Source organism: Mustela putorius, unplaced genomic scaffold (assembly GCF_011764305.1).
Source record: "Mustela putorius furo isolate JIRA1106 unplaced genomic scaffold, ASM1176430v1.1 tig00000127_pilon_pilon_pilon, whole genome shotgun sequence".
Taxonomy (NCBI): Eukaryota; Metazoa; Chordata; class Mammalia; order Carnivora; family Mustelidae; genus Mustela; species Mustela putorius.
In genome coordinates, this window is record NW_025421288.1 from 15,468,552 (window position 1) to 15,484,026 (window position 15,475).

The 15,475-nt window shown below is 68.2% G+C and overlaps 3 protein-coding genes across 5 annotated transcripts in view; all 3 read left to right on the forward strand.

Annotated features, from left to right (window-relative positions):
- The first annotated feature begins 200 nt into the window (after positions 1–200).
- TH (tyrosine hydroxylase) lies at positions 201–7,246 on the forward strand. The gene is made up of 13 exons (XM_004759661.3): positions 201–329; positions 1,414–1,629; positions 2,646–2,820; positions 3,096–3,184; positions 3,447–3,514; positions 3,729–3,779; positions 4,068–4,213; positions 4,299–4,434; positions 4,597–4,666; positions 5,302–5,358; positions 5,587–5,682; positions 5,913–6,046; positions 6,885–7,246. The coding sequence occupies exons 1-13, from the start codon at positions 240–242 to the stop codon at positions 7,042–7,044; spliced, it is 1,488 nt and encodes a 495-aa protein (XP_004759718.1). The 5' UTR covers positions 201–239; the 3' UTR covers positions 7,045–7,246.
- Positions 7,247–9,110: 1,864 nt separating this feature from the next.
- On the forward strand, positions 9,111–9,956 carry INS (insulin). Of its 2 annotated transcripts, none has more exons than XM_013060037.2 (3): positions 9,111–9,169; positions 9,317–9,519; positions 9,734–9,956. In XM_013060037.2, the coding sequence occupies exons 2-3, from the start codon at positions 9,333–9,335 to the stop codon at positions 9,874–9,876; spliced, it is 330 nt and encodes a 109-aa protein (XP_012915491.1). In that variant the 5' UTR covers positions 9,111–9,169; positions 9,317–9,332; the 3' UTR covers positions 9,877–9,956. The 2 variants fall into 2 exon arrangements, with proteins under 2 accessions (XP_012915491.1, XP_004759728.2); XM_004759671.3 differs by having other exon boundaries at positions 9,125–9,169; positions 9,301–9,519.
- Positions 9,957–10,952: 996 nt separating this feature from the next.
- IGF2 (insulin like growth factor 2) overlaps positions 10,953–15,475 on the forward strand; it is a 28,031-nt gene continuing 23,508 nt past the window's right edge. Inside the window, exon 1 of one of the 2 annotated variants that reach the window (XM_045066558.1) lies at positions 10,953–11,304. The gene's annotated coding sequence lies outside the window, so the exon portion shown is untranslated. The remainder of the gene's footprint in view (positions 11,305–15,475) is intronic. The other variant, XM_045066565.1, reaches the window with a different exon arrangement.

A 15,475-nucleotide genomic window follows, 5' to 3' on the forward strand; every position in this document is an offset into this window, starting at 1 on the left:
GGCCGCTGCCCCTGCTGGGTGCCTCCGGCGGGGCTGCAATTAGATTTAATGGGACAGAGCCTTGCTCCGGCTGCCTTCCTTCCCGTCTTCGCTCCCGCCCACCGCCTCCCTCGGGCGGCGGGGAGGACGCGGGGAGGTGGGAGGTGGGGGACCCACTGGGGCCTTGACGTCAGCTCAGCCTATAAGAGGCCGCCCGGCAGAGGGCTGGTGGAGGCGAGCCCCGGACGGACGCCGGCGCCATGCCCACTCCCAACGCCGCCTCGCCACAGGCCAAGGGCTTCCGCAGGGCTGTCTCCGAGCTGGACGCCAAGCAGGCCGAAGCCATCATGGTAAGGCAGCCGCCGGGGCCCGATGGCCAGCATGGGCCGGAAGCACGGACGTGTTCCCCGAAGGCTGGCGGGGGACCTGGACTCGGGGTCCACATGACGCCCCAGACCTGGCCACGGAGGGGGGGGGTCATGGCCCTGAGCACCTGCTCTGCCCCGGCGGGGAGGCGCCCCCTGACCGCCCCACTGTGGGGAGGTCAAAGCGCTGAGGGGGGCTCTTCCCTGGTGTGTGTGTGACAGTGTCCTGGGCCCGGGCGGCAGCTCCTTGGGGGAGGTGCTGGCCACACAGAGGGTCAGACCCCAATCCCGAGCCCAAGGGTAATCGGGGCTCCTGGGCGATTGCCGCCACCATCCACCTGTCCACCGGCCACTTGTTCATGCCCACCTGTGACCTCCTGTCTTAAACCCCACCTCCCCCACCTAGCCACCCCAGGATCCCTGACCCCCAGGACGGTCCCCAGCACTTGGGCACCCCCGAGGGCAGGAGGTCTGTGCCCAGCACCCCCGGCTCCAGGAGACTGGGGGATTGGAGGACCCTCGGGCCGGAAGAGTGGTCTTGTGTGTCCTCAGGGTTGTGCCAGAAAAATCAGCTCCCACGCACTTCAGACGGGCTTTGTTTCTACGTCTTAAATGCAAACAGGGTTTGGGTTCTGCAAACCACCTGCTCAGGGAACTGCAGCCCCCCCCCCAAGCTCCCAGGGCCCACCCAGCCTCGCAGGCACTCCCCGACCTGGTTCCTGGGAGGGTCCCACGTTCCCTGCCCTCCCCAGTGCTCTGGCTGGTGTCCACCTCAGGGCCCTGAGTCACGCCTGTCACCTCGTCCGGTTGGTGGCTGGGGACAGAGGCCCCGCAGCACGTGGGTGTTGCGGGCACATCCCCCAGCCACCCCGCCCCTGTGCCGTGGCCCCGAATCTTCCTGGCCGTGCCCCCCATCGGGGGGAGACAGGCTCTTCGTTGTGCCCCAGCTGGTGAGGCCTGGGTGGCCAGTTCCGCCCATGGACACAGCAGGTGTTCAGAGACACCAGGGGTCAGAACCGGGGACGGGGTGGCCGCGTGCAGGGCAGCTGGGCATGTCCTGTCCCCACAGTCCCCGCGCTTCATCGGGCGGCGACAGAGCCTCATCGAGGACGCCCGCAAGGAGCGAGAGAAGGCCGAGGCTGCGTCCGCTGCTTCCTCAGAGCCCGGGGACCCCCTAGAGGCTGCAGTTTTCAAGGACAAGGATGGGAAGGCCACGCTGAACCTTCTCTTCACCCTTCGTGGCGCCAAGACCGCGTCCCTGTCCCGGGCCGTGAAGGCTTTCGAGGTGAGCCTGGCAGGGGTCGTGTGGCTGCTGTGGACATGGTGTCCCCTCCACGGGACTCCTACAGAAGCATGGCTGCCCGGGGCCACCGAAGGCCGTGAGTAGAGAGGGTCCCAGGAGCTCTGGGCCTGGGGCTTTGCACCCCCGAGAGCTCTGGGGGTCCCAAGGTCCTCACAGTCCCCCTCACGGTCTCGGGAAAACCCTGAGTCAAGGCCTGACCCTCTGTCACTCTCTCCCCGACTGGGTCACACACAGGGTGATGCACAGGTGAGAAAGTGTGGCTCCCAGCAGGGCAGCCTGGAAAGTTGGGGTCCCCTCCCCCACCTGCCTCGATGGGCTCCCGCTAATGTGGTGGCTGATGGTACCCGCTGTCTGGGTCACACTGGGCCAGGCGGGACACAGGTTCCTGGCACAGGCGCCCAAATGACATTAGAGCTGGACTCCAGCTCCTGGACAACCGAGTGGCCCGAGGGCCCATCAAGACCCATGTGCCCTCGTTGCTGGGCGACAGACAGGAGGTGGCAGGGAGCGGACTGCTCCTGCCAGGCTGGTGCTGAGCAGGGGCTGGAGCCCCCAGGGCACGGGGGCCACAGCGGGGTCCAGGGCCCACCCCCAGTCCGTGATCCGGCCACCAGGGTGGCGGACCTTGCAGCCAGCGGCTGGGGACTCAGGCGGTCTGGGTGTGGCTGAGGGACATGTCATGTCTCCCGGAACACTGGGCTGAGGGGCCGCAGGGCTGACTCCGATCACACAAAGTGGACAAAACCCCATCCCCCGGCCGTGAGCCCTCCCCGGTCACAGGCTCTGACCGGAGGATGGAGGACGGCCTAGGTGTTCCTGGGAACGGATGTCCGGGGCGAGGCGGCGGGGCGGGGCCGTGGGAGCTGCCCCGTGGGAGCTGCCCGTGGGAGCTGCCTGTGGTCCCTCCCTCTCTCTGTCTCTGTCTCTATCTCTTCCCATCTCTGTCTCTCTCGCCATCTCTCTCTCTCTCTCCCTCTGTCTCTTCCTTGTTCCCTAAGACGTTTGAAGCCCAAATCCAGCACCTGGAGACCCGGCCCGCGCAGAGGCCGCGGGCAGGGGGCCCCCACCTCGAGTACTTTGTGCGCTGCGAGGTACCCCGCGCCGACCTGCCGGCCCTGCTCAGCTCCGTGCGCCGGGTGGCGGAGGACGTGCGTGGCGCCGGCGAGAACAAGGGTGAGGCTGCTTCCTCTGTCCTTGTGGACAACCCGCGACCTTGAGACGGGGGTGCAGAGGCTCCGGCAGCGGACCCTTGGGGTGACCATCTGTGCGGCCTGGGTCCCCCCACCCCTGCGAGCTCAGGCCCTCGGCCTGTCTGTGAGCCGGCCGGGGCACCTCTGGGACCTTCCAGCTCGCACGTCCGCGCTCACCCTGAGGAAGACCCAGGGGACGCTGCTTCTGGGTCAGCCTGACGCTCACACAGGCCCCTGTTCCCTCCGCCCTCCATAAAGTCCTCTGGTTCCCGAGGAAAGTTTCCGAACTGGACAAGTGCCACCATCTGGTCACCAAGTTTGACCCTGACCTGGACTTGGATCACCCGGTGAGCTGGTGCCCCTGCGCCTCCTGTGTCTCGGGCCGCCTGTGTCCTGGTTCCCACGGCCAGGGCAGTGAGCATGGGCCCTGGGCCACGCCTGGATGGGGCGTCTCTCCGTCGGCCTGTCTGCCGGCTCCCGGCTGAACCACTGAGGCGGAGCTCAGCGGCAGCCCCCAGGCACCCCGCCAGTGTGGCAGGAAGGGAAGGGGGTGGTGGGCAGGGAAGGGGCACCTGGCAGCCTCCTGAGCACAGCGGACACTCTGGCCAGGGTTTCTCGGACCAGGCGTACCGCCAGCGCCGGAAGCTGATCGCGGAGATCGCGTTCCAGTACAAGCAGTAAGGCCCTCGGGGACCCCGACCCCACCCCGGAGCTCCACAGCAGCAGGGTGAGGGCCATCTTGGTCACCAGCACCATCCCTGTGGTCACTGGCTTGGGCTCCCAAGTCCCAGCTGAGTGAAGCAGGCAGCTGCCGAGGCTCCGAGCCCCTCTTGCCCGCCCCCTGCTCGCCCTCCCTGAGGGCTCCCCGCTGACCACAGGCCCTGTCTGCAGTGGCGACCCCATTCCCCGTGTGGAGTACACGGCTGAGGAGATCGCCACCTGGTAAGACCCTGGGGCCCCTGCTGGGGCGGAGGGGACAGGGAGGGCCGCTTGAGAAGGCCCTGACCATCCGCCCGGAAGGAGAGGCTGCTGCTGGGTCTGGGTGTCCCCATGGCCCTCTATCCCTCGGAGCCCCTGGCGGCCAGGGTCTTCAGGGCCCAGCAAGAGGCCGGCAGTGGGGGCCCCCGAAGAGCCTCCCAGGGGGCAGAGCAGAGCTCCCACAGGGAGGGCTGCCCGATGTGGGGAGGGCCCGGGCCAGCAGGCACTGAGGCCTGAGACCCTCGCCCGCAGGAAGGAGGTCTACACCACCCTCAAGGGCCTGTACGTCACCCACGCCTGCCGGGAGCACCTGGAGGCCTTCCAGCTGCTGGAACGCTTCAGCGGGTACCGGGAGGACAGCATCCCCCAGCTGGAGGACGTGTCCCGCTTCCTGAAGGGTGTGTGCGCTGCCGGGGAGAGCCCCGTGGGAGGGGGGTGCCCCCCAGCCCGCACTGACCCCTCCCCCCGCCGTGGTCCCTGCAGAGCGGACAGGCTTCCAGCTGCGGCCAGTGGCCGGCCTGCTGTCCGCCCGGGACTTCCTGGCCAGCCTGGCCTTCCGAGTGTTCCAGTGCACGCAGTACATCCGGCACGGGTCCTCTCCCATGCACTCGCCCGAGCCGTGAGTGCGCCCTGCCCCCGCGCCCTGCCGTGCACCTGCCGCCGGCCTCACGCCACGGGACGGCGGGTGCCTGGCGCCAAGCCCACGGAGCATGGAGGGAGGGTGCGGGGGCTGGGCTGCTGGCCCCCGGCCCCCAGTGCCACCCCTGTCCCCCTCCCACAGGGACTGCTGCCACGAGCTGCTGGGGCACGTGCCCATGCTGGCCGACCGCACCTTTGCTCAATTCTCCCAGGTGTGTCCTAGAGGCGCCGGGTGGGGGCCGCTGTGGTCCAGGCCTGGGGCCTGGGCACTGTGGGGGCCATCGATTGGTGTTGCCCGCCCCCCCGCCCCGTGCCCCTCCACCCTGGCACCATGCCCGAGCCCCTCTGGGGCTGGACGGTGCCTACCTGGGTCCCAGAGGCTTCAGGGGGACGGTATCATCCTGGAATAGAGGGGCGGGGGTTCCCATTCTGGGAAAACCACCTTATAAAAATGAGGAGCCAGCCCCCATGGTGCAGAGAAGACGGGGAGCGGGGGTGGGGTGGGGTGGGGGGAGGTTCAGGAGGGGTTGTTGGCGGGGTGGGGGCGGGGAGCGGGCCGGGCAGTCTCATGGCCTGTGCTGCCACCTGCTGGCTGCCTGAAGAACCGCGGAGAAGGGTCCTGGCCCCTTGCCTGCTCCTGGGAGGGTCCCTGGATTCCAGGGGCATCTCGGCATCTTGGAAAGATCCCCCATCCTGGGAGGATCCCCACATCCTGGGAGGGTCTCCGAATCCCCAGAGGGTCCTTGCGTTCTGGGGAGTGTCCAGGAGGCCCCTGGAGCATCCTTGCCCACGCGGGCACCATGCAGGGGTGGGTTGAGTCGATCCTTCCTGCCTCCTGCCTCCACAGGACATCGGGCTGGCCTCCCTGGGGGCTTCCGACGAGGAGATTGAGAAGCTGTCCACGGTGGGTGCCTTCCTGGCAGGGCCTTGGGGGGTGCTCAGGACACCCGGGTTCAGTGGGGGGGACCCCTTCCGGACTGAGGTCCCACTTCTGTCCAGGGAGTGTCCCCTTCACACTGTGACCCCCGGACCCCGGCTGGGCCCTGCCAGGGGAGGGGGTGTGGCAGGGCTGAGTGTCATGGGCTGCTGGGGTGGTGGCTGTCTGTGCCGAAGCTCCGTGTGTCCCCACCAGCTGTACTGGTTCACGGTGGAGTTCGGGCTGTGCAAGCAGGATGGTGAGGTGAAAGCCTACGGCGCCGGGCTGCTGTCCTCCTACGGGGAGCTCCTGGTGAGGCGGGCCTCTGCCGCGGCCGCAGGCTGGAAGGGCGCTCCCACCGGGGCTCCCGGGGAGGTGGGAGCCAGGGACCGCCGAGGAAGCTCGTCCTGCCCTGTCCCACGCTCACGGTCCCCAGGCCTCGAGAGGACCCCTGGGCGGGAGGGTGTGGGGTCAGGCCGCGGTGCTCCCGTTCCCTCCAGGCCTGGGGTGTGGGGGTCCTGTGACCTACGGCCTCCCCCCAGCACTCCCTGTCTGCGGAGCCCGAGATCCGGGCCTTTGACCCCGACGTCGTAGCCGTGCAGCCGTACCAGGACCAGACCTACCAGTCCGTGTACTTTGTGTCCGAAAGTTTCAGCGACGCCAAGAGCAAGCTCAGGTGGGCCGGGGCTCCCAGGGCCGAGAACCTCCCCCACCACTCCCAGACGGGGCCAGACAGGGCCAGCCGGCAAGCAGCACCGTGTGTGCACACCCCTCCCACAGGAGGACCCCCAAAAGTCCCCGGGGGCAGGAGGGGGTGAGCTGCCAGACCAGTGGCCAGGTCAAGGCCAGGTTTGAGGAGGCAGAGTGTGACCTTTCTAAGAAGGGTGTGTGGGACCCTTCCCAGCCTCCCTCCCGCCTTTAGAACAGCGGGGCCACCCGCTGGGACGGAGGAGGGGCAGGGGTGGCTGAGGGCGGGTGCAGGAAGCCCAGGGGGCCTAGAGGGAGCAGGAGTCCCCAGAGCCGGGGGTGGGGGGGGGTGCTGAGGGCGCATGACCAGTGGCGTCTGGGCGGGGCAAAGCCCGATGCCTCCCACTCACTCACCCTCGGAAAGAGCCTTGTTTTCCAACGGGGGAAACTGAGTCCCAGAGGCTGTGTGTTCAGCGTGGACCGGAGGGGAGGGCTGGATCCTACAAGCAAATGTGGGGACAGGAACAGACCTGGGGCTCTCTGGGGCACACAGCCCAGGAAGGCCTCCAGCGGGGTGGGGTGGGCTTGGGGTCCAGCAGAGGAAAGGCCTGTCCCTCCCCTGCCCCCGACTCAGAGCAGGCCTCAGTCCCCCGTCTTGTCTAATCAGTTGGTTACAAGGAGCTTTTGGGGCCCGGGCATTTCTCGTCCTGCACTGAAGAAGGAGGCCCTCTCCTGGGGTCCACCTTCCTGCCCCAAGCCGGCCCTGAACCCCCACCTCCCCAGAGCCCCCGAGCCCCCCAGGTGACCGAAGCTCCACCCCCCACCAGGGACTACGCTTCCCGCATCCAGCGCCCCTTCTCTGTGAAGTTTGACCCATACACGCTGGCCATCGATGTGCTGGACAGTCCCCAGGCTGTCCGTCGGTCCCTGGAGAGCCTGCAGGACGAGCTGTACACCCTCACGCGTGCACTGGGCGCCCTCCGCTAGGAGCCGGGGGAGGTCCTGAGGTCTCCCCCGCCCGTCCCCGGCCTGCCCCCGGCCGCTGCCCAGGGGAGGGGTGGGGTCACTGGACGCCCAAGAGCCCACCAGAGAGCCCCCCTGCCGGAAGGCACCCGCAGACGCCCCCACCCCGCCGGTCGCAGCCCCGCCCGCGCCCCCGCTCACAGCCTCAATAAAGGGAAGCAGCCTCCCTGCGTCTCCCTCCGCGTCTGTGCGCCGCCCCCGCTCGCCCCCGGCTCCCAGCCTCGCCCCCACGTCTCTCTTCCGCTTCCCTCCTCCTCCCAGACCTCACTGGACCACCCCGGGGGTCCTCACTGGACTAGCCTGCGCAGAGCCCCCAGCAGCTCGGGGGCAAAGGGGCCACATCCCCGTGGTGTGGCAGCGTGGGGGCAGGGGGCCCAGGGAACCCCACCTGGGGTTCACAGCTCTGGATTTGGGGGTGCAATTCCAAGGCAGGGCTATAGCCTGGGGCCTCCCCACAAGCCGGGGGTCCCCACTAGCGGACAGGGGCTCAGGGGCCAGCCCGTAGCAGGTGCAGGGATGAGTCCAGAGGCATCCACCCCCCCCCACCCCCCCCTCCCCCCCGCCACTGGTTCACAGATGACGTCTCTGGGCCTGAGTCCCAGAGTCCCAGAGTCCCAGCAAGGTGGCTGCGGCAGGATTCAGGCTGTGTGAGATGTACCTCGGCTCGCTTGAGGGGTCTCGATATGGCCCTGCGGCTGCAGCCCCCCACATCCTCCAGGGCTGGCCTAGCGCAGGGGCCCACTCCTCCCACTTGGCCCCTGTCCTCGGAGAGAGCAGCCTGGGGCTTCCGCCTTCCGTGCTGCGGGGTGGGAAATGCGCGCCTGCCTCCCGGGCCTGCTCACTCCGGGCCTGCTCACTCCCGGGCCTGCTCACTCCGGGAATGCTCACTCCCGGGCCTGCTCACTCCGGGCCTGCTCACTCCAGGAATGCTCACTCCCGGGCCTGCTCACTCCCGGCAGCCATCCCCGCCCCACCCCCAGGGCCCTGGCATGAAGCTTTTAGGATGTCGGTCCCGGCAGACCCCTCCTCACCCATCAAGGCCCTCCCAGACAGAGGCTTCTCCCGCAGCCCTCCCTGGCGGTCGGTCTGTCCGTCACCTGTGCCTTAAGCACCTTGCCCATGCCCAGGCCTCCAATACCTGCATTTCTTCAGCCCACGAGACACCGGTGGGGCCATCTTTGAGGGCTGTGATCCCCGCTGAGACCTGGGGAAGGGCTGAGGGCTGGCCCTGACACCCCCCCCCCGCCCCGGGCCTTGATCTGAGGCAACAGGAGGAGGCAGGACTCATCTTGTCACAGACACACCCTGATGGCAAGAAATGGCGAGAGGTGGCGGCGGGGGTGGGGAGGGTCCTGACCGCTCTCCTCGTCCTGTCCAGGGGCCGGGGGAGCACCCCAGGGGTCCAAACCGTATAGTAGCCAAGGAAGTCGCTGGTCTGAAAGGGGTAGTGTGGGGAGCTGGCCAGGCCCACCAGAAACAGGGGTCGCACGGAGGGGAGTGGGGGCAGGGCTGTGTGCCGCCCCCGCAGCAGAGAGGAGGCCGAGCCCAGGGTCCACGCCGCGGCTGGTCCCCACACTCGGCCCTCAGGGCAGCGCCCTGGGCGCTGAGGGTCTCAGCAAGGCTCCCGTGCCGGGGGGGGGCCGCGAGCAGGGACGGGGTGCTCCCCCCCACCCCCACGGCCTTGTGCCATCCGAGGGGCCCGGGCGGCAGACCAAAGACCGTGAGGGGCCTGGGGGCCAGGCGGGAGGAGCCCCCCCTTGGCCCCAGCGCCCCTGGACTAATGTGGAAAACGTGGCTCAGGCAAAGCCGCGGGGGGTGGACATCGGCCGCCAGCTGCGAGCGGCCGTCAGGCCCCTCGTTAGGACTCTAATGACCCGGCGGCCCGGAGGAGCTGACGGCCGGGAGTGGCTCCCGCGGCCCCAGCACAGGGGAAATGATCCAGAAATCGCCACCTCAGCCCCGCGCCATCTGCCGCCCTGATTGGGGGCCCTAATGGACCAGGTGCTGGGGTCAGGGACTATAAAGCCAGGAGGGCCGCGTGGCCGCCAACCCCCAGGACCAGCTGCACCCTGACCCGGACAGCTAGCAGGTCTGCCCCGTGGGCTCCTTGTGTGGGGTGTCTGGGCCCCAGAAGCCCGGGAGCTCCTGCCTCCGAGCGTTTGGGGGGTGAGCACAGGGTGGGGGGTTCCTGGTTGGAACACATGCCCCTTCCGGCCTCAGCCGTGTCCATCCCCAGGTCCCCGTCCCCCGCCATGGCCCTCTGGATGCGCATCCTGCCCCTGCTGGCCTTGCTGGCTCTCTGGGCGCCGGCCCCGACCGCAGCCTTCGTGAACCAGCACCTGTGTGGCTCCCACCTGGTGGAGGCGCTGTACCTGGTGTGCGGGGAACGCGGCTTCTTCTACACGCCCAAGGCCCGCAGGGAGGCCGAGGACCTGCAGGGTGAGGCCCGCCCCGGCCCCTGGGGGGCAGTCAGGTGGCGTGTTAACAAGAGCAAAGACATTCCCCTGCGACCCTGTATGTGAGGGGCAGCGAGGACCCTGCCCCAGGGGGGCCTGGGGTCCAGCGGCGGGGGGGGGGGGGGGGGGGGGCTGGGATGGGGACAGGCAGGGGAGCGCGTTCTCTCCCTGACCAGCTGCCCGCCTTGCTCCCGCAGCGAGGGACTCGGAGCTGGGCGGGGCGCCTGGCGCGGGCGGCCTGGCCCTGGGCCTGGAGGGGGCCCTGCAGAAGCGCGGCATCGTGGAGCAGTGCTGCACCAGCATCTGCTCGCTCTACCAGCTGGAGAACTACTGCAACTAGGGCGCGCGCCCCAGGCACCGGCGTCCCCGGGACCTTCGGCACCCTGCACCCCAAGCAAGTTAATAAACCCTTAAATGAGCCTGGCTGGCGTTGTCTGTGTGGCGTGGGGACGGAGGTGTCGGCCGGGGAGCCAGGGAGCCACAGGGGACCTTCCAGAGATCCCTGTCCTGCTCTCTGCACCGGGCCCTGGATCCAAGTTCAGCCCCTGCTCCCTGGGCGCCCGTGGGTAAGCTCCCCCCGGTCCCGGGTGCTGGGAGACCCCCACGGCCCCTGGTTGCCCAGGACAGAACAGAGAAGGGCTCTGGGGTCTCTGGAGGGCCTGGGGGCACTGGCTGGGAGCACACTCTTTTAGCACCAAAGCCTTGAGTTCTCAGGGCCCCCAGAGCGCTTTCCAAGGGAAGAGAAGGAGAACATTACAGCAATTTCTCCCCACGCAGCCTGGCGGTGTCCTACTTTGGGAGCCATTTCTGACGGAGCTGAGTGGAGTTTGGGGTCTTGCAGGGGCAGGGGACAGAGAAGGGCCTAAGAGGCTGCCCGGGGCCTCTCTAGTGCCCGTCAGCCACCCCTGTTCTGGGCAGGCCTAGGGCCGCCCCAGCCCAGCCCAGACCCAGCCAGAGGAACCCATGCGTGTCCTGGAGGAATCAGGAGCCGCCAAACTGCAGGCTTGGGCTGCAGGATAAACTTGGACCCTGTGGCACTGGGCGGGGACCTTGGGCTTAGCATTCAAGGGTGTCTCGGCTGTGCACCCCCAAGTACTGCAGCCCACAGCGCCCGGGTCAGGTGTCCCTGCTGCCCTGCGGCCATCTCCTCCCGCTCAGCAGCCCAGACACTGTGGTCAGTCCCAGAAGGGCCCTTGGGCCTAAGGACGAGGTCACTTGGCATTCAGGTCTTTAGGGTTCCTCTGGTGTGGGTCCACTGGGCACCCCGCCTAGGCCATCACCTGGTGTGCCAAAGAGCCTGGGGGCTGTCTGGACTGGCTGTGGCCTGGGAGGTCAGCGGGTCACCCTGGCTGCACACCAGCCCGGCCGGCTGGCTGCCCAGGCCAAACCAATCTGCGCCTCTCCTGAAGGCTCCGCCCGGGCTCTGGGCTCGGGGTGGCTGGGCCTGGGACTGGGCGCCCGGGACCCGAGTCTGCAGACCACTCAGGGGCGGCCTCGCGGCCACAAGGAGATCCCCCTCCTGGGAGGGCCTGGCTGTCTTGGCAGCCTCCCTGCAGCCCTCTGGTTCCCTCCTGGGCCACCCCCAGCCCCCGCGACATCACCCCCGCCCCGGAGGCCGCTGGTCCCCGGCTAGCTCCGCCTCTGGAGCTGAGGGCAGGACCAGGCACCTGGAAGAGAAGGAAGGCGGCTGGCATCGGCAGCAAATCGTCCGTGGGCACACCCGGCCCCATCGCGGGGGTAGAGACAGGGGCGTCCCGCGCGAGTTGAGGTACGTAAGCACCCACAGCCGGCCTGGGCGCGGCTGGGACGGGGAGGCAGGCCGCCGGGGTCAGGGTGCCCTTGAAGCAGCGGTTAGCCAAGCCCGGGTCCTGGATGGCCGGCTTGTGGGCAAGACCCTGAAAGATGACCCAGAGGCCCCCCCTCAGGTGCCAGCAGATCCCGTGGAGCGGGGAGCCGGAGGGTACGGGCCCTCTCAGTTGGCGGGACCCCCAGTGCGGCTGCTCGTGGGGGCTGCAGGGGGCTCGGGAGTGTTCCGTTGTGGGGGAGGCTCAGGAGAGGGCTCATGTCTACTGGGGGGGTTGCCCACCCAAGAGACCTGGTCATGGTGTGCGGCCACCCTTGGGCCCCCTGCCTGGGGCCTGTCTCCCGCTTCTCTCCTGAAACTTACTGCGGCCCTGAGACCAGACCCTCCTGCCCAGCCTCTCGCACCAGCCCCTCAGCCCCCCGTGGCTGTGTTCTTGATAAGGCGGGCGGGGACTCGCCGTACCCCCTCCGACACGGGGATCCCAGAAGCAGGGAGAAGTGGACATCCACAGTCACCAGGGTCCCCGGGGGCGGAGGTGGGGTCAAACCCAGTCTCCTGCTGGGCACCCCCCTGAGCCCTGAACCCCAGATGCCCCGGTTTCTCAGAGCCCCCAGGTCACCCCATGGAAGCCAGGCCCACAGACCTTGGCTCTGCCACCCACTCCGGGCCCAGGCTCCGCCCCTTCTGGGAATTGGGAGGACAGTCGTCCCATGGCCTCAGACCCTGCCTACCCTTGGAACCTGGGCTTCCCTCGCCTGCGGACCTGGCAGGGGCACTTCCGTCAGCGGCATTCTGTCCAAATGCCCCTTAGCCACGACAGCGGGATGTGGAGGAGCAGCCGCCTGACCATGCTGGGTCGCCCAGCCCCTCACCGGAGGGCCGGGGTCTCCCACGGGATGCCGCAGCCCATCCCTCCCCACACGCTTGCTCTCCTGTCTGGCCTGTGTTCCACCGTCACAAGTACCAGTGCGGTGGGGAGACCGAGGCTGGAGCCGGGATGTGTGTCCTCTGGTGCCCGCGCACGGAGGACGCGCCGCCATCTCCAGGCTGGCTCTCCAGATTGCACCTGCTCCTGGCACCGACATACAGGCCCTTCCTCCTGGCCCTGGGGGCAGTATTTGCCCTGCCCCATCAGTAAATATTTACTGTCCTCACCGTTGTCCAGGCCTGAGCAGACCCTGAGGGGCAAGGGAGGCAGATGTAGAGATGCCAGAGCATTGCTCCGTCCCCCGCTGCCACCCTAGGAGGCCTGGTGCCGGGCGGGGGGCCGGCCCAGGAGAGGGAGTGAGACCAGGGACCAGTGGGCTGAGCTTCCGGAAAGGCCCCCCGGCCGAGCCCCAGCCAGGGTCTGCATCCCACTCAGCTGGGAGGGGAGACCCCTGTGTCGCCCCCTTAGGGAGCCTGTCCTCGGACCCAGGCAGGGCAGGCCCCCCGTGCAGGCGGCTTCCGGGAGCAGGCACCTGTCCACGCCAGCAAGGGGGCCGGGGCGGCCATTCACAGACATGACCAGCAGAGGGCACCAAAGCCCCACTTTTGATGCGGTCCCTGGGCGCTGTCCAGGCCAACTGTTAGCTCTGAAGGGGTCCGCGCGCCTCCGAGTTCCTGCCAGGGGGCACTCAGCGGGGCTGGGGGGACACTGGCTTTAGAGGCCTGGGTGTTTAGGACAGGGACGGCCTCAGCCCCCAGCCTCTGGGGACCGGGCCTCCCCGCGGGAGCAGCTGGACGAAAGCCCCAGGTCCCCAGCATTCTGGGAGTCTCCAGTGAGAGCCTGAGCCCCGGCCCCCAGAGTGGTGGGGACCTGGGGCCTGGGGTGGGACATTCCTGGGGGCGGCTTCCTCCAGCAGCCCCTAGCCCACACGGTGGTTGAAGGCGTCGTGGCCCCGTGTACAGTGGGACCCTCTGCTGACGGGTCTGCGGGGCTCTGAGGAATTGGGGTCTGGGGGCTGTGGGGCCGGTGCTTGCTGTCAGGCCAGCCGGCCCCTCGAGCCGGGAGGCTTCGGTGAGGCAGGGACGCTGGGACCCGGGAGGCCTCGGGCAGGGGCCGCTGGGGCAGGGGTGTTTCTTTCCCTTGTCCACCCCCATCCCCACGTAGCGCCGAGAGGAGACAGGTCAGTTCCAGAAAGAACATTTTGGGGTCGGAGGCGGACAGGGGTCTGGAAAGCACGGAGATAAACAGGGTCGGGGTGGGGGGCGGGCCTCCCCCGCCCTCCGTCCAGCACTATTGTTTCTGGCCTCGGCACAGGGACAGCGAGGCAGATTCCTTCGAAAGTGGATGCTGACGGGGGGGCTCCCCATTGTCTCACGGCCGCGCAGTCAGGCCGCACTGGCGCCAAGTCCCGCCAATGCACCGTCCCCACACACACCCCTGGGGCCCGCAGCTCCCAGGTCCCGGCCAGCCTCATCCCTCCCCCGGTCCATCTGCAGCTGGGGGAGGACAGGTCCCAATGGGCTGGAGGTCCCATGGGGAGGTACCTGAGGTCCCTGAAGCTGCCCCTTCTAGCGGCACCCCACGGTCCCTACCCCCCCACCCCCGCCAAGGCACTGGGCTGAGACCTGGCATCCTGGGGGCACTGCTGGGCCCACGGCTACGTGGCAGCTGGAATCCGTGAGGCTGTTTCCCAGCTCTCCTCACCCAGAGAGGCTCCCAATGTCCAGACCTGCGAGGCTGAGCCCCGGACTGACATCGCAAGGTCACCGGGGGCTGAGCCTGAGCCCTTCAGCCACACTCGGGGTCCCCATCTGTGAACCCATGAGAGCCGGACCACTCCAGCCTAGAGGTCCCCAGCCTGGGGGTCAGAAGCCCCCGAGCCTCTGGGGCCCCACCCCTTCCAGCCCCATGTGGACTCGCTGCTGAGCCATCAGAACCTGGCGGGGGGGGCATGTTCCCGGCCTCACTCTGACCCCCTTCCTGGCCCATCTGTGTTTTTGGAAAACAGAGCCAGCGTCCAAGCAGCCCTGCCAGCTTGGGGCCTTTCCTGCTGGGACCCCGAGCCCGCTCCTTTGTTCTTCAAAGGCCGTCCTCCCCTCGGAGCCTGGCCCAGCTCCAGCCCAGCTCCCGCGGGGCCACCTTGCCTGCCCCCCCAAACGCCCCAGGCCCAGTTGCTGAGGGACCTCGAAGAGTCTCTTCGCTCCCTAGACGTCCAGTTCTGAACTGTGGCTCAGTCCTGCATGGGTGCTCAGTGGGTCACAAGGACTGGGCTGGGAGGGGGTGAATCTGGGAGGCCTGGGATGAAGCTGAGGCTCTGGCCTGGGGCTCTGGCCCTCCCTGACCCCCATGACCCTCCCTGACCCCCCCATGACCCTCCCTGACCCTCCCTGACCCCCCCATGACCCTCCCTGACCCTCCCTGACCCCCCCATGACCCTCCCTGACCCTCCCTGACCCCCCATGACCCTCCCTGACCCTCCCTGACCCTCCCTGACCCCCCCCATGACCCTCCCTGACCCCCATGACCCTCCCTGATTCCTTGGTCCTTCATGATCTTCTCTCATCGTCTGTAATTCTCTCCGAACCTCCCTGACCCTCTGTGAGTCTCCGTAGCCCTCCGTCCCTGGCCCTCTGTGCCTTCTGTAAACTTCCTTGACCCTCCCTGGCCCTCTGTAACCCTCCTTGACCGTCCGTGGCCCTCCCTGGCCCTCACTGATGTCCCCTGACCCTCCCTGGCCCACCCTCCCCCTCCCCCCCTCTCCTTGGCCCACCCTGGCCCTCCACGGTGGTCTGACACGCTCAACCTGCCAAGGAGATCTTTAAGGGGCAGGGATGGGGAAAGGGCAGGAAGGCCCTCTCCAGGCCTAGAGGATGATTGGGTCCTTGGTTGCCCATGGAGGTGCTTTCTGGACCCCGGCCCAGCTGTGGGGCAAGGAAGTGGCAGAGAGGCCGCCTCTGGAAGAAGGAAGAGTTGGCTGAGAAGCACCTCAGTCCTCAGTTCTAGCCACACACGGTCAGAGTCAGAAGAGAAAGCAGGCTGGGAGGCTTCCTGGAGGAGGTGTCTTTTGCCCCGACACAGGCATCTCAACCTTGAGGACAGACCCACGTCAGGCTGTTGTTGGGGCTGGGACAAACCTAGCCCAGGGATGGCGGGGGTCGGTGCAGCCCGTGCTACCCTCCCCAGAGTCGCAGTGGCAGCTGTATTCAC

Bases quoted from the DNA above. Each gene is read 5' to 3' on its own strand.
- TH (XM_004759661.3), top strand. From the start codon at position 240: ATGCCCACTCCCAACGCCGCCTCGCCACAGGCCAAGGGCTTCCGCAGG. The intron at 4,435-4,596 runs GTGAGTGCGCCC...CCCCTCCCACAG, and splicing joins CCCATGCACTCGCCCGAGCC to GGACTGCTGCCACGAGCTGC. The intron at 5,683-5,912 runs GTGAGGCGGGCC...GCCTCCCCCCAG, and splicing joins CCTCCTACGGGGAGCTCCTG to CACTCCCTGTCTGCGGAGCC.
- INS (XM_013060037.2), top strand. From the start codon at position 9,333: ATGGCCCTCTGGATGCGCATCCTGCCCCTGCTGGCCTTGCTGGCTCTC. The intron at 9,520-9,733 runs GTGAGGCCCGCC...TTGCTCCCGCAG, and splicing joins GGAGGCCGAGGACCTGCAGG to CGAGGGACTCGGAGCTGGGC.